Genomic DNA, 23675 nt, shown 5'->3' with positions numbered 1-23675 from the left:
TCCAGCATATTTCACTTCAGTATTGCACTGGTTTCAAGAGAAAGAGGCAGGCCAATTTGCAGATGCTCTTTGTGGTTCTCCAGCCTGCATTTAATTAATTGTGAGTTGCTTTAAAAGTTATTTAGGACAGTGCTTCCACAGCACATTGCTGAAGTCTGACACAGTTCATGCCTTCCCTTCCCAGAACATGTGCAGAGCTCTCACCTCTAGCCAGCTGTTACCAAAAACCACCACAACCCAGTCTCTGTGCTGAGAGTAGGAAATCAGAGACATTTCTTTTTCTCCCTGCTCACCCTCCCCCTTTCCAGCAATCCTTTTCTCTGTCACCTACCTGTTTTAAAACCCCTTCAAATAGAGATGTTCATAGTTAATATGTTACATGAGGAAGCCGTGCCAGCTCCTGTGATGGGCGGACAGCAGGGACTGGCTCTCCAAGTCACACCATTAGTCATGGTGCTGACAGCGTCAGATGCTCAACTTCTCATGTCAGGAAACAAAGTTACCAATTTATTATTTTTAATAAAATAATTGCTTTAATGCAGTATTTAAAATAATTTTTAACATCTGATCAATAAGATAACAGTACACAAATATGGAAAATGCTGCACTTTACATAAAAAGTAAAGCTAAGCATTTAATAATACAAAACAATTTTGCCCGATGCCATCAATATCTTGCAAACTATAGTCAAAGTACTGCTTTTCTTATATATATATATATATATGTGCTATATATACATATATAAATAATTTACAGCATTCATTTACTAGATTTGTTCCAACAAAACCAACATAACTGATTCACAACTTTGTGAATTTGGGAACCATCTACAGTGGTTCTGACAGTGCAGAATAGTTGTGTGAATAGCTGCTTCAAGTTTTGAAGCAGCATGCCAAGTAACCCTAGGAAGCTTGTTTTTTGTCAAAGAAAAAAAAATTCAGCAGGAAGCCATTCAATAGTTGGTTGGAGCATGGTGCTGATAATGTTCTGCGTTCGATCCTTGTGCAGGCCGTTCACTTTAGAGTTGGACTCTATGATCCTTGGGGTAGGTCCCTTCCAACTCAGGATATTCTGTGATTCCGTGAATGCAGTCAGTGTCTTTCCCACCAGTCCTGGGAAACAGCCATGCTATACAGTGCTGTGTCATGAAAGGCAACATGTTTGGAGCCTGGGGAGAAGGGTGACCCAGAGGGCTTTCCTTCCACCACAAGGCAGTCTTTACCAGCAAGCCGACAATCTTTGAACCTGTTCTAACATTCTTTATAATCCAGAGTCCTCCTTCTCACTGAATGGGAACAAAGCAACTGTCTAAATACTTTCTATTTGAGAAGCTTCCCTGTTACACCACAATAAAGTATTAAAACAATATTCTAAAGCAGTGAATCCTGTGCTTTGCAAACACTGCTCCTCTCCAAGGAGAGTCTTCAGCTCCAGAGTTTCAATGAATCTCAACTTTTCTCTTTTTTGTAGTCAGTACAGGTTTTGTTAATATCTTTCCACATCTATGTTTAAGTTCAATGCTATTTTTTGTATCCACAGAAAGATAAACTGTTTTTTTTCTGTTTACCCTCCCTTTTTAGGATTTTTTATTCCTTTTATTTTTAGTAACTCCAAATTTTCCATGACGATCTAAGTATGCCCTAGCTACACTGTGTGGTGTACTTAAATCACTGATTTGTCCTCCTTCCCTCAGTCACCTTCTCAGAGGAAAGGCTGAAGGCAATTGAAGCAAAGTGTGGGGTACAAAGGACCCCTCATTCCTTTTACTTGCTTTTTGATCTCCACAAGTGAGCATCCAGTAGTAATTCTAAACACAGAAAATTTAAGATGTTGAGTCACACAAGCAATACATTAGCATGTTTACTGACTGCTGGTTCACGATTAAATACAGTTGCCATGCTATGCTGTGCCATTATAATGATATTTGTTTCCCTAAATAAGATGGGGTTGGAAGGTGGCACTACACATGGAACAGATGTTGCAGACTCTGGAGTACTGAAACAAGTGGCATACATAAACTAGGGACACTTATCAAGCCCTCAGAGCTTGTAAGACAGTTCAATGCAAGCAGATAGGTGCTTATGTGTGCAGCTCAGTGTTTTCACTGGTTTACAGACAGATTTAAGCCAAGTATTATTAAAAACCTTACAGGTGCTAAGTTAGGTATTTAATAAAAATGTTTATCTGTAAACAAGAGTTATCCTTACAACGGATCATTTTCCAGAAACTGGAATTTCAAGACAGTGCAACAATGCTTCAATGTTATCTTTGGCAGTAGACAGCACGGTGAAATGCAAGATTGAAATCACTTCAGAAGGGCACGGTACAAGCGTAGAGAATGCTTCATCTCCCTCTCTTGTTCCATGCAGAATATCAAGTCCCTGAGACAGACACGGGTTACTCGTGGACAGAGCATCTGCTTCGTAAGGCTAAAACCTGATGATCCAGCAATTCCATTGCTTTTCAAACCCTAAATGGGGGAGAGAGGAAGAAAAAACCCATCAGAAACATTAGAATTTCATGTAAATAGAAGTTTCAACTAAACTGGTTGGATTATACTGCCTACTTGTATAAAACTAGCCCACAGATGTTCAGCTTTCCATGCTGAAAACCAGCAATCCAAAAATCCTTGCAAGATGAGATACTGAAAAAGACAAAGCAAGTGCTTGCCAGCTGATGGTTTATTTCAGTCAAAGCAACCACAAAGTTCTTTCTTCCTTTAAAATTATACAAATATGGTAGGATAAATAACTGCCATTTCACTGAAGTCTGCTAAACAGACTTGCACTGAGAAAGCATCAGCCAGCTATGAAGAAGGTACTAACATAGTACCTATGCAGAGCCCCAGGTCGTGCACAGCTCTTACTACCACTTGCTCCAGCGGTTTCCATCTCTTCATGAGGAAAACTGTCACTGTGAGTGCACCCTAGCTTTGGAACATGGCCAGGAGAAACTCATCCCAGCCATCATCTGTGCTCTGTCCTTTAAGAGGGCAACAAATACTCAGTGAAAGCATCCAGATATTCAGAACACTGTATCTGAGCCTATCCACCTCAGTCAGCTGCCTTGCTTGGTTATGAAAATACAATTGGTAGGAGATGATGACATTGAGTAGTTTTATATTCAAGCTACTGGAATGAGCAACCCCCACGCTTTCCAAAATGCCCCAAGATTTATTATTAGGGGTGGGGAAGAGGAAGATTACCATGAGCAGCACAATAGACTGGCTACTTATCTTGGAGCCAATCTGTGCTGCACAGCCAGTCTCTTATCACTACTGGAGGGTTCTTGGTAATGAATGTAATTTGTACAAATACGAGTGCTCAGTCTCTGTAACTTCAGCAGGGCAATGCCTGCCAGCATCAACACCACTTGGAGATGGTGTTGCTTGGATGCAGTGCTAACTGTATCAATTCTTACCCTAACACTCTCTGCAAGACTTCAGCAAAATGACTTTGCCCACTTTGCTTAGAGAAATCTGTTTAAACCCCCCATTTATTAGAAATGACTACCAGTGCTGGACTACATATAGCAGCAAATACTACTGTTGTTAGGGTGGAAACATTGAAATTTATTAAAAATATGAAGAGATTCACCAGAGAGCACATGCTAGCCACAGAAAACCCAGGGCACATTGCAGAAATGGAAGCTGTATTTTTTTACAAGCAGCACGCAGGGTATTCAGCACCATTTCATTTGCTTTACAGTCAATGCTATTAAACACTATGAAATGCCATCATTTGAAACTTTCAGTTTGTTAAATGGCTCGGAACAAATGCGTGCGTGGGGAAGACTGCTGGCCACATTGCACAGAGGGCACTGCTGTCCTGGTAAGACACAAAAGGGTCACAGTTCAAGTTTGTCATATGACAACCCTGAAGGATCCAGGGAAAAGATAGCTCTGCAATGCAGCTGCCAGCACGGGTTGAAAAGGAGGTCAGTCCAACAGGATGCAGCAGAAGGCCCGAGGCAATGTTATAAATGAAACAAACCCCAAGGGTTTTCAGTAACCCAACAGCAATGTCCTTTATAATTCAAAGAACTTTATTGAGGTGAAAGTATTTTCTCTCTAAATAAGTCATTAGACTGGAAGTCTTACCTTTAAAAAGACACCAAACAAAGCCACCTCAATGCTGTTCACTCTTACAAAAAGGGAGACAGACGGCACAAATCACCCAGCCCGCTTTGGAAGCTGCTGTAGCTGCAAGATGCTACAACAAGGCAGAAGCACCAAGCTGCCTGAATTTGAGTCAGAGTTATGGATTTGTTTATTCTTAAATTCCTACCCATCATGCTCAGTGCAGAGACATAAAGCGATATTATGCTGTAATACCACATCCAAAGTCAAAGCTTGTCCTGGGCTCCTGTTTACTAAGACAGCCATTCACAGCTCTATGTTTCCCACAGCATCACTCTGGCATATTAAAACTACTGAGCACAGAGTTTCAGGGGCCAGGGAGCTCTTTGACAACCAGCAGCTCCTACCACAGGGAGGTCTTCAACAACCAACAGCTCCTACCATAACCAACGGCTCCTACCACTTTAAAAGAAAGTGTCCTTCTCTCAAAGTACATGTTGATTTAAAATTAAAGAAGCCAACAGACAGCCTAGGTCATTCCAGTCCAGATAGGGACCATGCTGGGGAACTCAGAGTGAATCTCTGCAGTGCTGAGCACCATCTCCTGTTAGCTACTGTTTTCCACAGTTGTATTGAAACACTGTTTTTTCCTGGTTTTGTTTTGGAACTTGGACCAAGCATTGGTCCAAGATCTGCACATCCCAAAGAACCATCACAGACCCCTCTGTTAATGTCCAAGTCTTTACTTATGAAATGCCAAGCTCTGAGCTCTCAAGCTGACACAAGTGACACTTTAGGGAGAGTCCCCTGCTGCTCCACTTTAGCAAATTCCAATTGGGCAGGAGGTCAACCTTGTCTGGCCCTAGGCAACAGTCCATAATCCCCTCCTTTAGATCTCACATACCCCTTCCTCAAAAGCACAAAACTTTTGAGACTTGAAAAACACCAGCTCACTCCTTTCTCCCAGACATCTCCATTATGCTCCTCCCATTTGGGCAGCAAGCACTTGTGCCTTACTGTTTTGGGGGATTCTTCACTGCTAGTCTTCAGCACACCCCAAGACAGCTTTGTCTGTTTCCAGGGGAAAAGTGCTGCTTTTCAACCAGGTCACAGACAAGTACAAAGATAAACAAAGAGAAAATGCATCCTGTAAAATCAATTCTAACAAAGGGTACTGCAATCAGCCTGCATCCTCCTTCTGCAACATCTGATTATTAGTGCTCTAACTAGCAACTTCTTCTTTTTTTCTTGCTTTTTTTTTTGGGTTTTTTGGTTTGGTTTTTTTTTGTTGTTGTTGTTGTGTTTTTTTTTTTTTTGTTACCTTGAAATTCCTGCCTTTCAGTAAACCCTCAGCATCCTGCCTTCCTTCGAGAAGGGAAATGACAGAGACATGCAGCCCAGGAGGGACAACTACCAGTGTAGATTCTACCAGTATGCCTGGGTATCACAGCTGACAGACCCTGTTTGTAAGCCAGGTGAGGCACTACAGCAATGTAACTGCACCACTGTAAACATCCACCCCAGTACTGAGACAACAACTGGCTTAAAATCAGCCCCAGGAGGTCACAGCAGCAGCAGTCCTGCTTTTGAACTGTCCTCAGAACTGAGCCCAAATCAGCACCTTTTCCACAGCAGCACACTGTCACCCTTAGAGCCTTTTATAAACACCTGACAGAGATCAATTACACTCTCTTGGCAGCAGAACCCATTGTGGTACTCCTGCTGTAGTCCCAAGCTGTTGAACAGCCAGTTTCATTCAGAGGTTGCTCTGGAAACCTGTTTAAAGATCTCTAGAGCTCTCTCCAGTGGCTGGATGGAGAATGAAATACCAATTCTCTGACAAGGCAAGAGTGAAGTTAATACAGAGCCACCACTCCCACCTTACTTCTAGTCTGCAAGGTATCTGGAGCTTGGCATCTGCAAGTTTGGATCATGGATACCAACAAGGATTTCAAAACTGCTCAGAGCTATTCTACAGGCCCTGACACAAAGCTCATAGAGGTCTGCAGACATCTCCCTCCCCACCAAGTTCCAGTCAGGTTCGTTCCTGGTGAAGTACACGCTCCCTTCCCGAATTCAACCAAAATTCAAAATTTTAAACTGTTCGGAGTGAGACACTTTAAAAGAGAAAAGTACTCAGTCAAATGTTTAAAAGTCAAGCCAAGAGTTCTCATTTCAATTTTTGGTGTGGCATAAACATATCACAGGCCCAGAGCCAAGATCCCAAGAGAGCAAACTGTTATTGCAGCTCTGCTGCACATTGTAAAAATATCACCAGCAGAAGGAAGCAAAGTCATGAGACATTTTTCAATGACATCCCCAAACACTGAAAAATGCCAGCTGTGTGCAGCAGAGGTGTTGCTGAAAGGTGGTAAGAGCACCTAGTGAATTGAAGCAAAAGCTTCCAGGTTCAACCCCCATCTCTATCACGTGTGGTCATGCTGAGATCAGGGATATCTAGTGTATGCAGTACTTGGCTCTCAGCTATAAAACACAGAACACATTCCTTTCTCATAGGAAACAAGGGTTAAAAAACCACTGTGTTAACATACTGTGTTCAAGCACTTACCTGAGTCTCCTCCAGCAGCCAGCGGGAAAGGAACAGACCCTGGCAAAACTGTGACCTTTTTGCTCGTACACACAAGTGCCTAATGTAGGCCAGAGAAAGCAAAGTGAAAGAAGTTGATAGCAGTCTGGTGGCAAGCCAGCCTACTGATGCTGCCTGTTCTAACAAACCTTGGTCTGACAGAAATACTCCCACATTCACAACACTAAAGTACTAGATGACTCAATATTTACAGGATTCTTTTTTTAAAAAAAAGTTGGTTTTTTTAGGTTGGGGTCTGGGGATTTTATTTTTCTTTTAACCTTACAGACCATTAGGGTAGCTCAAGCCAACGGCTGAAGGACTCAGATCTCTATATCCAGACTGCTTCTTGTGCAGCTGAAAACAAACGTGTATTTATGATGTTATCTGCAGCCTACAAAAAAGCCTCACAGAGCTGTCAGATCTATATAATAGAAAACTCCATTCAATTACACATTTTTCTTCAGATTTCATTGCAACATTCCTACAAGTCTTTTCAAATGTAGGCAACAACATGTTTTACATATTGAAACAAATTACTGTGAATGCAGTGTCAGTTTATTCACTATTATGCCCAAGATTCATGTACGCATGTCACTTCTTATGGGTACATCAGATGCTTAATCTGTACCTGGAGGTAATGAATCCTATACAAATATGTCATGTTAGTTAACAGACAATTATTAAGCTGAAATTTTCTGGCTCTTTGCCACATCATTTTAAGCAATGTATTGTCAACTAAATTATAAATCTCTTGACCCTTCACATGTCATCAACATTTGTGCATTACCAATATGTTCAGCCTAAAGCTACAATGCAATTAGTCATTTAAATTGCAGATCTCTTTCACATATAAGAAGAATTAAGTTCATCTCTAGCACAGAGAAGGCACGATATGGGCCAATGAACTGTATTTCTGAAGTGTGTGAATGGCAGTTGAGAATATTTTTGCCTATTTACATGGGGAAAAAATTCAGATCAAGTGTATAGCCTAGACTGACAGGCACCAGGAAATTCAGCACAGAAACTGAAACTCTTTAGCCGACAGAGCTGTGCTTTGTTAGGTCTTGAAACAGGTAACTAAGATGCTGAAGACATTTTGTAACTTCAGTAACTTTTAGCTCCCTTCTTCCCCAAAGGTATGACCATGTCATAGAGACACTTCAGCTGTCCAAGAGCTTAAATAAGAACCAGAAATTTAAATCAAGAGTCTTACATACATTAAGCATATGCAAAGTAGAAAAAACCTCACCCTCCAGTATCACTTAATACCTATGGGCTGGGGGAAGGGGTGACAAAGACAGAAAGAGACACAGAGAAAGTGAGGGAAACCACTGTAGTGTAGAAACAGATTCTGTAGCCTTGTAATGAACACCTACTTATATATGTGGCCCAATTTGAAGCGGTTGCTTTTAAATTAATATTATGCAGCTTCTAAGAAAATACTTTAGCAGACTATCCTGTACCCATGCCAAAGACCAGACAGTGGCTCCACTGCACAGAGAGCTATCATTTGCTACAGAGCCAATTCATGCCTTTAAATTCACACTTAGACACAGTCATGTCTGTAACACCAATACTGAAACTGATGAATTGTCCTAGTGTTCCCTCATCAGAAGAGCTTATGGCCATAAAGAGTGGCAGTAGCTTCTACAGTTACCACTTACAAGAGCATAAACCCCTTCTGGAAATAAGACATAAAATAAAGTAGAATAAAATAAAATAAGTCATTGGACTGTCACACACCAGAAAAAAACAAATCATGTCTCTCCCCTAGCCACTTGGAAGAGTTGGGTTTACTTCCATTCTGCAGAAAGGACTTGTTGCTCAAAGGTTTAGTTCTTCCTCAACCTAAAGAACATTTCCAAAGCTCAAACAAGCACCATGTACAGAATATGTTTAATCGATGTGCCAGCATCCCAAAGTTGTAAAGCAAGAAGGGTAAGTTTAAGTTCTGCTAACAATGATCAGATGTGGCAGACACAAGAGAAGATGACAAGCTCATTTCCTCCACCCACAGTCATACTAAAAATGGAACAATGACCACTGTGGTAAACAAGGCATTTCTTCCATTTTTGCTTGCCAAACTTCTTTGCAGAAGGAGAATGCAAGTGTGGACTGCTGTATTAGATGTGCATAACCCTGGAAGTTATCACATTATTTCAGTATGTTGGCCAGGGCTAGGAGTTCGACAGAAAGGGAGTATTTGAATGGCTCTGCACTGAGCACAGCATATCAGCTGCATGATTTACTAATGTAGCAACTGCTTGCAGTAGCTTATGTTCCCACAGCAAAGCCAGACTACCTGTGACTAGGCAAGATCCACACTCACTAACAGAGCAGCCAGTCTTGGCAGGGGATAGAACAGACACAAGCAGTACCTGGAAAGAGGACAGACACAAGCAGTACCTGGAAAGAGGAATTTCCTTTGTCATTGGATCTGGCAAAAAGAAAGGAAAGACATGAGATGTACAACCCTGAGTCAGTCAATGGAACCAACCTGGGAGAAAGCAAGTGAAGAACTCAGCACCAACAGCAGGAGAGACTGGATCACTTTTAAGTACCTAATGTGTTATCATGGAGCCAGAAAAGCAATGCAAAGCAAGTGTTCTACCCCAAAAAATTACACAGAAGTACTGGTATTCAACTAAGTTTTCCTATACAAAGTAGAAGGAGGGCCTGACCACAGTATTCAGATGAGGACCATAAGTATAACAGCCAGTCTTCTGAGTCTTCTCTCAGAAACATCTGTAGACTTTTTTCCTTCTTGGTGCATGATTCTGCACAAATAAATACAGAGCTCTTGGTTCAAGGCCAAAGATGACTTGCACCCAAGAAATCTCTGAATAGAAGGAAACAAAGTTTAAGGACTCAGAACCGTAGTCTTCAAACTTCTAAGATTCCAGTTACAGTGGAAATGAGAAAAAGCTGTTTCCAAAATGGCTTTGTCAACAGAAAAGCAGTAAAACTTAATAAAAAATATAAAAAAATCCTTGACTATTTATCAGCATTGAAAACATTACGGGGCGTGTTACCAACCAGTAAAAGCTATGAAACAGAACAATGAATTGGGAAAATGACTCTGTGGTTTCAAGTTTACTTTTTTCATATTTGTTTTAGAAGTGTCCTCCCTTCCCAAGATGAGTTAGTTTTCAATTCTTCCTACCCTTTAATTCATTACTGTTTACCACATGCCCTCAAACTAGGGGAAGAGGAGAGGTGGGTAACAAATGCACAAACCCCAAGACACATATAAATGGAATCCAAAGGCCTCTCCTATTCATTCTATCCAAAAGTGTCCAGAGGGATAAGAATGAGAGAGATGAAGATATTGCCACCTCTGGATTACAAGTAGCACAAATTAACACATTTTCACAACAGAGGGATTTTCTTACCAAGGCTTTCTCAAATTGCTCTTTCTGAACAATACCATTCAAATGTTAAGTTGCAGTGAAGAGAACATGCAAAACTACCCAAACTAGTGTTTCCAACAAGAAAGGAAAAAGAATTCCCATTATACTGCTGCCTTTTATTTTTTTTTAATTAGGCCTAGAGCATTAGCCTTATTTTTTCATTCCATGACCATCATGGATTTGTCCCTACTGCTATTTCAACTTTCGAGATACATAAGCAATCATGGCAACATACAGATTATTCTTTTTATATTGCTTTTAGGTCCAAATTAGTTGCCAGGCACTCCTCTGGATAAGAGCCTCTTTCTGTACTTGTTACATTATGAGGTGATGAGGCTGCCGCAAGCAGGCTTCTAGCTGGAAAGCACATGCTTGTGTCACCACATGTTCTAGTTGCCACATTAAAATGACCCATAATTGGTCTCCTGGAAAGACTAAGTAAAGCACAATTTCAGACATCAAAATAAGATGAACATGCAGGAATCATGTGCTCAACTATCTTGGGAAAAACACTTTTCAGAAGAGGAGCAAGGCCCAGTGCTGGTGTGTGGAGAAATAGAAAACCTTGGGCTGAAAAATCATCCCAGTTAAACAGAGATACTTATTTGTGGATAAGTTAGCATACCATGCTCCCTAAAATGCTGGTTTGAGCCCTTCACTTTTACTGCAACAGTAGGCAGCAGATCCAATCAACCCAGTCTGCTGAACTGAACTTTCCCAGTATCCATTACATTTTGGTACTGAATAAAGAAAGGCAAATAGACGACAAATTTGCTTACAGAGTTTCACTTTTTTAATACATACTGTAACTGATTATTTCTTCCCTGTCTGCCCAAATACATTAGGGCTTTGGTTTACGTCAATAATTGCTTGAAACAATTCCTTTCCTTTAATTATTGCAGTAGGCAACCATAAAAAGAAGATGTACAGAGCTGACACGGCCATAGGAGACACAAACATTGTACAAAGAACATTATCCAAAGAAATTTGAAGTCGTAGTTAAATATCTTAATCTTAAGCATCAGTGATTTCACTCAATAATGTTAAATATAATTCGTATTTAGGAATAACTTCTTCCATCATACATGTCTACCAAGTTATCAGTCTTTAAAAATAAAAATAATAAAAATAATAAAAAATGGCACAAGAGTATTGTGCACAGATTTACTTGCCATTGCAGTCTAGAAGTCTGACATTTAAGATTATTTGAGAGTAAAGCTCTCTGTACTTTGTCTGTATTTGCAATTTGAAATGAAAAAGCACATCCTGCCTGTTTAAATTATTCTCAGACAGGTTGCCCAAAAAGATGATTTTAAAGATGCCCAAATGTGTATCAGCCTAAGGCCATATTGTACTTGCTTTCAGTTTCAAAGACCTCCTTTCATCTCTGAAGAATGGAATGTTGTTTACTGCTCAGGATGTTTTGCCATGTTATCATGAATGTATTACAAATGTTCTGCTTCTTGAACTAGAGAGTGTTTGTCAAAACCATTCTTTATTCTACATGAGAAGTCTAAAGCCTTTTATAAATCCTGCTTGGATATATTGGGACACTTAAAAACATTTAAATCTAAACATCCTTCTCAAGGATTGCTATCCTGCATAATTTCACAAAATAGAAAAAAAAAAAAACGTCTGCAGAGAAATGCTTTCCAGTAGCATGAAGCCTAAGAACTTGGCACTGGAATGTGAGCTTGCATGCAAGAAACAAAAATTGTTTCACTGTCAGAATTACTTTCACCTACTGCCCTTACAAATCAGTCTGTATGGCAACCATATGAGAAGTTGCTTAAAATACAGCAGGTAAATTTGTGACAATGGAATGTTATCAAGGTTTATGGTCAGTTTTAGGCGTGTCGTGTCCACATTCTTTTGAAGTGGCAAAGTAAATAATGGATAGCCAGCTTTCAACAGCAACACTGTTATCTGTCTCACATAATCTCATGAAGCTTTTAATAAAGCAGACATACCACAGATGAGGAGAAATAACTGAAAAGTACTTAACAGGCAGACTTGTTAAATATTCAGAAACAAATCCGACAATAATTACAGAAAACCACTATGAAGAACAGGAATAGTTACCCGATAGAAGCTTGGGGGAAGATGAGAAAAGGATGGGGGAAACTGTTCTTGTGCTAGACTGATTTTTTCAAGTTTTTCCAGTGGTATTAAAAAAAAACCAAAACATACATTTAGCTTCATGTGAAAGTGCATTAAAAAAACTTCAAAGAAGAGAAGAAAAGCTGCTCAAAAGCTGTGAACACTGCTTTCTGCAGCTTGTTTGGAGAAAGATTGCTTTCCTTCACTTGTGGTTAACAGGGAGTATTCAAAGACCTAATTTTATATCCATGTCAGGGAAAAAAATAAGTTAAAAATTCACTGAAACAAGTCTATCTCACCTGCTTAGTGAGGCCTCTTGTCACAGTCCAGATGAAGAAGAAACCCAGGGACAGCTGCCACCACTATCTCAGTTACAATGCAAATAACTGAGGACAAGGTCCTCCCAGACTCTGCTATGCTAAAATGACAGAGTATTTTCAATCCCACCATCTATTTAGGCTTCCCATACAACAAGAATGAAAAAGGCTGAAGGTTCATCAGAAAGGACAACTTTACCACCACTGCCTCCACACAAGAGTTACTTTCCAGGCTCCTGATCGTTGTGATTATGTCAGGGCAACCAGACTTTCACTTGAGCAATATTGAGGCTCCATGATAGAGGGGCAAAACTGGCTGTGACACCAATTTCTCCCATCTCCAGCAAAAATGATGACCTTAGTCTTCAGCACATTGAGAGATTTGCTCAGAAAAGGTTTGTTAAAAGCACTTTCAGTATCCAACATGAGCCACAGAAGGTGATCTGGCTCATTGCAGGAAGTGAATGGTCTAGCTTTACTGACTTATTTACTGCTTTTAGGGAGAACCTAGCCAAGGTGAACTCACAGAATATTTGAGAAGAGTCCCTATGCACTGTGCATGGATTAATGTCCACAGTCAAATGTCAAATCAAGAACCATTTCAAAAGCCATCCAAACCAGGAACTGTGAACTTACCTGAGGGGCCATGACAATTGCCCACTGTGGAAGGCCACCACAGCTTGGTTACCCTCCACTATAGATGGGAATTTCTCTGAGTCATCATTTCATTTAGTCCTTTACACACAGCGCTCTTATGTGGTCTTTCCTTTAACACACAATTACACATTCCCATCAAATTTACCAGAAACAATCCTTTCAAGCACCTAACACACAAACTAGGTTTCTTACAGAATGCAACAAACCATTTTGTGTGAGAGAATTCACACTTCTTCCCACAGGAAAGGATAAATGTAATTCAGTATGAAGATGCAACACCATGCAAGTCATTAAAAGCCAGGTCTGTACCTCGAGCCCAGATCCAATGGTCAATGAATCCAATGGTCTTTTCTTCCTTGGTCCAATGGCTGCCAAAGCTGTGAGGTTGGCTTCTCTTTGTTGCATCTGTGCTAATTCCAGCTGCTGCATCTAATTTAAAAAGAAAACAATTACATTAGTTATGACACACATTATGTTAAAGGTTCCTTTTAGAGCTGTTTCAGATAGCTCTGTAGCTCCTTCAAAAACAATGTATTTCACAGCATCTCTCCCCCCTTTCTGGTCACATCTGACAAATAAGGTTTGTTATTTCTGGTTAATGGAAAATCTTGGTCTGAACTGGTTTATGAAGCTGGATTAGTATTAAAAATTTAAGTTACCAGGTTATGTGACCTGGTTTTATTCTCATTTCAAAATCTCAATTCCTGACTGCACAAGCAAGACACCCAATTTCCCCTATCACCTGAACTCAACACTTAATATTGTCTTTGTGAAACATTGTACTACCCAATTTAAGAGGATGCCGCTAGCTGACTGCTAGACTTTATTTTCCCAGTACATATTTGAATGTTCAAGAACATCTGCAGCAAGGTAGAGATACACTGCATGTTTATTTTCACTCACCTCCAAAACTGTTGAACACTAAGAAATCATTAGAAACAACCTTCACCTGGATTAGCTAAACTTGGGATGGGATAGAAACCCACAATAAAGAACATTAAAATAAAATTTAAAAAAAGAGAAAGTTTTATTCTTGTATTTTGAGATACATTCTATTCAATAATTATTGATGCCAGCTGCTCTGGAGCTCAACCCAGTCAAGTCTGCTGGCAGACTTACTGTCTTAGATCAGCCACCCTGCTAATACAAACACACTGCTTCCAGATCCACCAGCTGTCCAACTTGTGCAGCAAGGGGTGGCCTTAAAGTTAGGTGTCCGGCTGGCAGAAGGGTGGCCAACATCCAACTGCAAATGTGTGAGCACCCCTCGGCGGCAGAAGGCTTCGGGCTGTGCTCACAGCGGACGGAATCGCTGCTGGCCGACGAGAGTAAAGAGTCCGGACACTCACTGGTGACTTGTCAGATTTATTGTAGCACCAGGGAGTGACAGACACCCAGGTGTTGAATCTAACGTGTCTGCCAGAGTGACCTCAAACAAAGGGTGCAACAGGGATATAAAGGGGGGATGAATTCATGGGAGGGTTTACAAGGAACCAATAGGGGAAGGCAAGGGAGTGGACTTAGGATAACGGGCATGAGAGAAAACCCAATAGAAGCAATGTAAAGGAGGGGCCCCGGAGCCACAGCCAATCAAGTCTCCCTAAGCACAGAAGATTCTGGCAAAGTAGGAGGAGTGGGGAGTGATTGACTGGGCCCAGGGAGGAGAACAAATTCACATATAAGGAAACACAGGGGAGGGGAAATCATATAACAGAGAGGATTGACATAAACTGTGGCGGGAGTAACCAAGGTAACCAAATGACAGACAATACCATGGCGGGAAGAACTGGTGAGGGCAGAACCATTACAGAAAATGGGGTAGTGATACAGAAAATAGGGGAGTAATTAAATAAACTAACAGAACACACTACAACAAACTTGGAGCATGGGTGGAGAAGGAAGGTTTTCCAAACATAAGCCTCTAGGTGATGTCAACCCTGGGATGGTCTCACCTGCAACTAGTATAGATAGCTCTGTAGCCCACATCCTCCCCATTCCCAGGACTTCAAAGATTGCTCAGATGGGGATTCTGTGCATTGATGTGTGTGCATGTCTTAAAAAAACTGAAGTACAAGCATACCATGGGTAGGAAAGCATCCGAATCTCCTCCCATCTCCCACCATAAACCCAGTGAATTACCTGGATTTGGTCACCCAGTCAATACAGTTATCCTGCTTACCAAGCTTGCAACACTCTATGATTTTGTTTGCTTTTCAGCTCTCAGAATTCCCACTTGGAGAGGAGAAGAGCAGCTGATAACAACTGAGCTTGCAGCCCCTACATGGTGTTAAGTCCCCTACTTGCTACCACTTAAATAAAGAAGAACCCACAACAATTAAATACTTTGGGGCTCATGGGGAATGTTTTGGGGAAGAGAGCTTTTGGCTGGGTGGTTTCTGGGTGGGTGGTGTTACAAGCCTTATTTTACATCATATAAGTAGAATTTAGTGATGGTGGCAGCTTCACATCAGGTATTGCAGCAACTAGGCTATTTAAATGAAAACAGTATTTCAGGGAAAGATTCCTAAAAGGACAATGTTCCCTGGAAGAGACAAACTGCTCAAGGTTTTTCAGCAGAAATCAGGGAAAGTGAGATTTTTAACAAATATGCTGAGAATAAAGTTTTTGGGGGGTGTTGTATGTTTCAGTTTTGAAAACAGCACTATTTGCAAGTCATCTTTGATCACCCAATGTAGGCTTTTATTATAGTAGTACTTCTTCACACAGTAGTATTTCTTCAAAGCCAGACACCATCCTTCACTTACCACACACACTACTCTTGCTTTTGTGTGCAGTGTACATAATTAAAACCTTATTTATCAAAATTTACTTAATTCAGTCAGTTTGTTTTTATCCAAATATACAGGATTGCTTTCAGGAATACTTTACACACTATGAACTTTCAAACTCCAAAGTTAACTCCAGCCAGCTTACTAGCATAAAACGTTTAGGATAAATTTTCCTTTAATCTCATATATAGATTAAATCTCATATCTTTATATTCAGTAACACACTGCAGCCAATAAGAAATGGAGCAAAGTGAAAATAAATTAAAAGAAAAATTTGAAACTTTTCAAACTGTGAAAGATTAAGGCAGGAGCAATAAAATGCTTAGAGTAAGCCTTAAATCTCAGCAATAAAATGCTGAGATTTTTGGCAGAGGTAGGTGCTGACTTCCAGCCTCAGCTGCCCAGGCCTCCAACACCTGGAGCCACCCCTCCTGACAGGCAGCTATGGAGCATCCCTGCAGAAGTAAAGCACTCCTTCCTGCCATCAGGGTAGTTCAGTCATTACAGTGGTCACAGGTACACCACAGTCTTGCCATGAGAAGAGGCACTGCAACGTGTCATGCACACAGCACCCCTCTAGGAAAAGATTAAACTCCTTAAGGCTCCAGTGAAAAAGAAAACCAGAAGGGGAAAGATGATTTACTTTTATTTAGGAACCATTAAACTCAAAAGTAAAACAACTTTTAAAACCATTAAACTTAATACAATGCAAAACAAACCAAAAGCCTTTATTAGTCCAACCATGTGCTTCCATCCCTGGGAACCACTGGAAAACACATCCTCCCTCCCTCTCAACCCTGCAAAACACACACCAACCAGCATTACTGCACTTAGACTTGTCAAAAATGTGTGGCTGCTGAACACCTCTGGCTTAAAGCAGCATTGAAATAAGCCCCTCTCTCCTTTTCACAGCTGCTGTTGATGGGCAGCCATGGCCAAGTGTGACAACAAAAGGCAGAGCTATGAATTAAATACCAAGAGGGCTTTAGGTTGGCATCAGCATGGGGTGGAGGGGACTGGGCAAGTGGAGGCTCTCTTGGTGGAGCACCAGGATGCTGCTCTGGTTGAGGACTGGGCAGTGCCTTGGCACCATCACCATTTACCCCATGGAATTCCAGCGGACCGAGTGTGCTGCTGGCACTGACACACTGCAGGAGGCAGCAATGCTGCAGGAGGGCAGGGCTGGCAGAGGTAACAAAGGAGGTAATGACACTTGGCAGACTTTATAAAAAAAGATGTGCTTTCTAGAAACAGAACTGATGCATCTTCGACCAGGCAGTTTCCAAGACAATGCTGGAATCATACATCATTATCAACATCTGCTCTCCCCAATACATTTTCCACCTTCTGGCTAGTCAAAGGATTTTTCAAGTCATGAAGAATCTCACCAGGGTTTGAAGCAAAAGAAGAAAAAAAATCGTAGTCTTGTTGCATTCTACACATCTCAGGGATTTTTCTGAGAACATAATTAAGACAAATGAATTTAAACACTCAATTTCTATAATGGACTCAACAGATCCCCGTTAAGCGATATGGGCAGGCATCCAAATTACCCTGCTGAAGCCAGCAAAATCATCTTTTCATCAAGTTTTGTTCCATTAAAAATTGCAGATTAAATGTCTAAACATTATGTGAGCAGTTAAAAGTACAGGATAAGGAGAAGACAGGCAGATAATGTCAAGGGATACCCGAGGATACTGGCTGGCTAACTACTGCCAGATTTTCCTAAACAAGATTAGGAAAGAGCAAGAGGTGACTGTGTGGAGTCAAATCTTTCTTTAATGGTTAGTTTAGTAGCATGTAAGTTAGTGAAGAAAAATCACTGCATAAGGGGCAATAAAAGTAGTAGATACACTTTATTAAAATATAACACAGAGAAGTTGCATGGTTTCCCTTCTAGAGGTCAGTTTTATTAACATTGCTGTCTTTGAGTAAGATAGGATACAAAGAGAACTGTCACACCCAGGTGAAATCATACCATCATACTCATCTTGACAACAGATTGATCTTCTTCCTTGAAGACTGAAGTGTGTGATGGCAATTCCAGAGGAGCAGGGGGGAGCTGCCCCATATGTTGGACCCCCAAACTAGCAGGCTGCCCCTCAACCTGACCTATGTAGTCTGCTGAAAGATGCTGCTCTTCCATCACAACACAAGAACCCAACACATGCTCTATTCAAAATTCATTCCCCAAGAAGGGCAATAAGAGGGGGTGGGTTCCAGGCAAGTGGCAAATGAATGTTCATGCTTCCTTCCCCCCTTTCCAATTTCACATATGCTAAGAATTGCAGTACAAAGAGTTCTAAAAACCTGTGTATAAAGATCAAATTGCTATGAAAACGTCTCAGAACTTGTAAAATAGTCTTTGTTGCTGCTGGCCTTTTTAATAATAAAAATAGGGTTTAAAGTCTGGTCTTGCAGCAAGCAGGAATCTCTAGGGTGACACAATAACCATTTTAGTTAATCTGACCTGCAGCAGAAATCAGGAAATAAGGTACGTTTTAAAGTCCTTCCTTATAGTGAAATGTCATTTGCAGCATGGCTGTAATCACACAGAATGAAAGGTTTTAAAATTGACCTCTCTGTTCTTCACTCAGTCCTCTGAGAAAAGTATTTTTTTTCCTGCTCACAGAAACTCTCTCACGTCTCACACACCACATTTCAGAAAATACGCAAAATCTATTTTTACTGTTAGACCAATGACATTTTTGAGGCATTTTAATATTAAAAAATAAATTTCAAGTTGTATAAGAAGACAAGAAGTACTTCAGCTATGAGATGCTGAAACTTTTACTTAAAGCAATACTGCAGATTGGTTTTAAACCCTTTTGGTTACGGAGTACGTGATAATGTGGTTGCCTGCCTTATCAGAGCCTCAAAAATGCAAGTTATGCAAATCTTAAGGCTTTCCCTAAAGAGAAAGAATATCCCTTAAATACAACTGATGAAAAGTATACACTGCTACAAATAAAGTCAACTAATTCACAGCAGCTAATCCATGATGTGTACAGCAGAGGGTGGCTGTATTATTAAAGGTGGGGAAAAAAAGAGTGTTATCTAGCTGAATACAAGTTCACCTTGGAAAAGGAGTAGATTAAAGTCTTTGTGTCTGGTCACAAAGTCCCCAGGACAGGATTCAGATATTTGATATAAGCTTTCATAGAGGACAAAGTACATGAAACATTTGCTCTCTAGATCCTCAAAAAATGGTTTTATCAGGGAAGGTTTTTCTACAGGTAGAGATGAGATCACCAGTCTTAGCCAGGGCTCACAGAGCAGTAACAGGACTGAGGTTAAAGAAAAGCCAGACAGGCAGCCCTTGTCCAGCAGATGACATGCCAGCATCATGCTGGCATGAGAAATTCATACCACTGTCTGCTTCTGCAGGCACTTCAATATACAAAGTACTAGGAAACAAATCTGAGGTGCAGAGAAAAGAAGTTTCTCTTCATTTGAACACTAGGAACTTATGCCTGGGGAAAAAAAAAAGCCAAAAAATTGTCTTGGCAATGCAATAACAAATAAATACAGCCCCATGGATGTAAATGAGCTCAGAAAAAATGCTGGCAAGAGAGATGTGGCTAAACACCACAATTATGGACATGGTTATAATTAATATAAGAGAAATACTTAAAAGTATATGTACAAGTTACTGGGTTTAATATTAAGTAAAAAATGGTGATGTCTCCAGATATGACATTACAGGCAATGGAGTACAGGACAGATTAAATAAATATTTAAACTAACAGAAGAACTGGCAGGAAAGGAAACCAGGGAAGGCTGAAGACAACTTAATGTATGCCTAAGGGTTATGTGTGCTATCCAGCAATAAGTACATCAGGAGTAATAAAAGCACTAAAGTAGATGAACAAGAATTTTTATAAGACTTGCGGGGGGTGAGGAGGGGAAAGGAATATAGGCATACAAAAGAGACAGAAGCTCCCAATCCTATCAGCTCCCTCAATACAGAAACTAAACAATAAATTAACAAATAGTAAAAGTCAAAGAAACTGTGACCAAATTTCAATGTCTACCTTTTCTAGCTTGCATCTGTGAAAGAGAAACCTCAGGACCTCTCTGAGCCTTTTACTGCCCTTTACTGTGTATTTTTAATGAACTAAATACTGAGATACCTTTTTAATGGGTCCACTTATACCACTGAAATGACTTTTCTCTTTTTTGTATCCATTCTCTCTTTTTGACCAGCTTTTTCAAGCAAGGTTTCACTGGGTTTCATTATGTGCTCTGTTTAGTGCTTTGAAAGTTGTCTACTGCTCTCAGCCACTTCTCTCTTCATTGTCTTTGGAAGAAAGAACTGCAATTTTTTTCACATTCCCTTTAAGCATTTTAAGGAACTTGAGAAGAAAATGAAAAATAAACCTTAAAATCTGCTTTCAATCCCAAGCCTCTCACACTGCTTGTCATAAAGCTCAATGAGCATTACTGCCTCCAGCCTCTACCTTTCCTATACAAAATTTTCTGCCCTACAGGTTGAACGCAGCTGAATAGCAGACTTCTCATATGGGGGACATTCTCTGAGGAAAACTGACACTTGGAGGCTGCATATTTAAACATTTACCATCCTCTCCTCTTGCCTATAATGTAATTTCTCTTCTTGCAATTGCTCCCTTTCAAACTGTTTTAATTAGCCATACAATTAGTTTCCACTGCAGCAGAAAGGCAGAATAGTATACACTGGATGGAAATGCAGCCCTGACTTATAATAGAGCTGTATTTAAATACTGTAGATTTCTTTCAGGTTAATATCCCACATACCTGCTTCAGTGGCAGGACAGACCCTACTGTGGCTGTGTGCCCCAAGACCAGATGCTTTGCCTGTCTAAAAGGTTGCAAGTAAATGTTCTGGAGAACAACAGAACATTTTTCCAGGACACCCGCAAAGTAATCTACCCATAGGAGGAGGGGAAAAAAAATGGCATTTTGAGTTGATATTTCCTAATATATAATTAACTCCACATGAGGAAAAAATCCAGGGCACAGTGACTTCCTGACCCCTTATTTTGCCCACTCTTGGTAAGAATTTCCAATGTGTTGGAGTGTGTATTTCCTTGTACCTGTTTGTTTTGTTTTGTTTGGGGTTTTTTTTGTGGTTTTTTTTTTTTGTTTTTTTCTTAACCATTATTGATACATTTCTGTGTTTTCTAGGACACTTGGAACATGATTTCCCCTGTGCAGTTCCATCAGCTTGCCTTACTTGGAGGCCCAGGGAAGTTCTTGGGGGTCCAGCATCCACCATCAAGCTCTCTATGTGCTTTCAGACCCTGCTTAGCCTAATTTTGCTGCAAGGACAAGAAACAGACTAGAGCACCCCACACCAATGCAACATATTCCACAGGCTTTGCTTCAGATGCTATCACTTAGGAGAAGACTGTTCAATGACCATCAGCAGACAGGTTTGTCCATCTCATCATTCAGTCCACCCAACTCTTCTTGGCAGATAACTCTCTGGATCTTCATTATCATTTTCTTTTTGTACTTTCAGCCCTAAAGTTTCTTCTATTAGCAAATCTCTAATCCAAGGTCACACTTACAACCAGTTTTTTGTTCATTCTCTGTCTGTCAGACAAACTGAGAAAAGGCTGCAAATCCAGGAACACACTTAATGGAGTTTTGTGGGGAGGCTGTTTTTCTGTTTTTCACTGAAGATAGTTGTTGCCATCTTTCAGGCAGATGGATTTAGGGTATCAGAGGCAGTGTCTCAGCTGCTCTTTTTTTACATTCCTTCAAAACACCAATATGAGTGTCACAAACAGGCATTTGGTTTGCTTTGTAGCTCACCCAATAATCTAACACATCATCAAATTTCTATTCCTGACTTTCTACAACACTTGTAACACACCGAATCTCTGATGATTGCCATTTGTAAGGCTACACTGCAGCTAATGAAATTTATGTCTCTTTGATTATCATGGTTTGGTTTTTTTGTTTTTCAAAACATGCAGAAGCAGGTAAGAAACACTACAGAACAATAAAGATGATATAAATCAGGTAATTAGGCAGAAGCTCTTAGGCTGACACTGAAGGCTCATAAAAAAAGCCAATTGATAACAATGAAGTCTTGTTTTGTTTGCAGCAATCTGTACTTGCTTTTTTTAGAGGTTATGGTTAACTTCTGCCCTGCCACAAGAGTGTTCTTAAAGAATTTGAACCATTGGGTCCAGAAGACGACGTAGAGCAGCAGCACAAGAGGAAAATGAAAACAAACAGCTTGAAAGTGTGAGTTAGAGGTGGTAGGGCAAGCAGCAAAGAATCAAGTTACAGTAATTTGTTACCTGAGAGTGTGAGAGTAAATAAGGGAGTTAGAAGGTTATATGAAACAGGAAAAAAAAGATGGTAACTGTTGAAAAGATACTACAGAACAACTAAAATTCAGTCATTACTATATAAGACCAAGAACACACTGGAATCATGCTGGCTCTTAGTTTGGTGTTTTCTACAGGGGTTTTTTTGTCTCTACAAAAACCCTAGGGTTTGCCATTTTCCTCCCAGTCAGTTGATACTAAAGGTATTGAATTTTCTCAGCATCTCATCTACTGCCATCTTGTATCTGTGTCAAAAAATGCACGAGTGCATCAAGCAGGCAGGAACAAGGAGTGGGAAGATCTGTGCAACCCCAAGTGAACAGACTCTCTGCTGAGAGAGCAAAGAATGGGGCATGGGGCAGGCAGACCTGCTGTCCCTCAGGTGCTTGCTCCACACACTCCTCCCCTAGCTCAAGATGAAGCTGCTCCCCTTAATGCACTGACAGGCACTGCAAGGTGACACAAGGTAAGAGCAGGGATAAAGGTGGCTATCATCTAAATAAGCAAAGATGCTCTCAGTAAAATACCTTTTCACCTGCTCAACACCAAGTAGGTATCTTGCCCAGATACATTCTGAAAGGTTTGCCCAGGCTCAGCCTTAAGCTTCCTGAAGCTGTATTACAAAAGCACTCACTTCGAAGAAGATGGACAGAGTACAAAGAAATTGGGAAAAATTCCTTCACCAAAAGGGTTGTCAAGTGCTTGAACAGGCTGTCCTAGGAAGCAGTTGAGTTACCATCCTTGGAAGGGGTCTAAAAAATATTTAGATGTGGCATTTAGGAACATGTTTTAGTGATGGCCCAAGACTTGGCAATGCTGGGTTAATAGTTGGGCTCAGTGATTGTTAAGGTCTTTTCCAAACTAAACAATTCTAAGGGATCAGAGTTTTTATTTAGAATTATAGTACACATTTTTTAATACTGACATTTTTACAGGTCTTCTGCGATGAACTGTTCATATGGCTGGCTTGCACATTTGACAGTATCCTACACCTACTCAATTTAGGAAAGCTCATTTCAGGAAAGGGGAAGAAGCCACAGATAAACTATACATACAGCAACAAGAATCACATTGACTGAACATTTTCTTTGTAACTAGAAGCATTGTGGAAAGTAGAACAGGAAATAGCAGAAGCCACCTAAAAAAAGTCAGGGTTTAATAGTGCAAACATCACGGACAATGAGAGGGCTGCATCCCTTCAGCCTGAAGAGGCAGACAAAGCAGAATGAAAAACAGGGGTAATTTACCCAGAATGCAGGAACGCCACTGCACAAAGAGCTGGTCCGTGAGGAGAGCAAGGACAAAATTCTTGAGTGCACAAAGCAGCAGCTTGGGGCAAGCCTTGCAGCTGTCTCAGAAGGAATGTGCACTTTCCATAGGTATTAAAATCTGCTGAAACAGGTGAAAGAGG

The 23675-nt window shown here is 40.5% G+C and overlaps 1 protein-coding gene across 5 annotated transcripts in view; it reads right to left on the bottom strand.

The window, feature by feature from the left end:
• Positions 1-543: 543 nt before the first annotated feature.
• The window catches only part of TAF4B (TATA-box binding protein associated factor 4b), a 73378-nt gene continuing 50246 nt past the window's right edge, over positions 544-23675 (bottom strand). For 3 of the 5 annotated variants that reach the window (XM_074549886.1, XM_074549871.1, XM_005479665.4), the window contains 2 exons: positions 13462-13581; positions 544-2470 (listed from right to left, as the gene is read on the bottom strand). In XM_074549886.1, coding sequence (XP_074405987.1) covers positions 2306-2470; positions 13462-13581 — 285 coding nt within the window. In that variant the 3' untranslated portion in view covers positions 544-2305. Of the gene's footprint in view, positions 2471-9081; positions 9106-13461; positions 13582-23511; positions 23654-23675 lie in introns of those variants that run through there. The other 2 variants (XM_074549895.1, XR_012582235.1) reach the window with 2 other exon arrangements.

This window comes from Zonotrichia albicollis, chromosome 1 (assembly GCF_047830755.1).
Source record: "Zonotrichia albicollis isolate bZonAlb1 chromosome 1, bZonAlb1.hap1, whole genome shotgun sequence".
Classification (NCBI taxonomy): domain Eukaryota; kingdom Metazoa; phylum Chordata; class Aves; order Passeriformes; family Passerellidae; genus Zonotrichia; species Zonotrichia albicollis.
The sequence above is the reverse complement of the archived record's forward strand: the minus strand, read 5'-3'. Positions and strand labels throughout refer to the sequence as shown.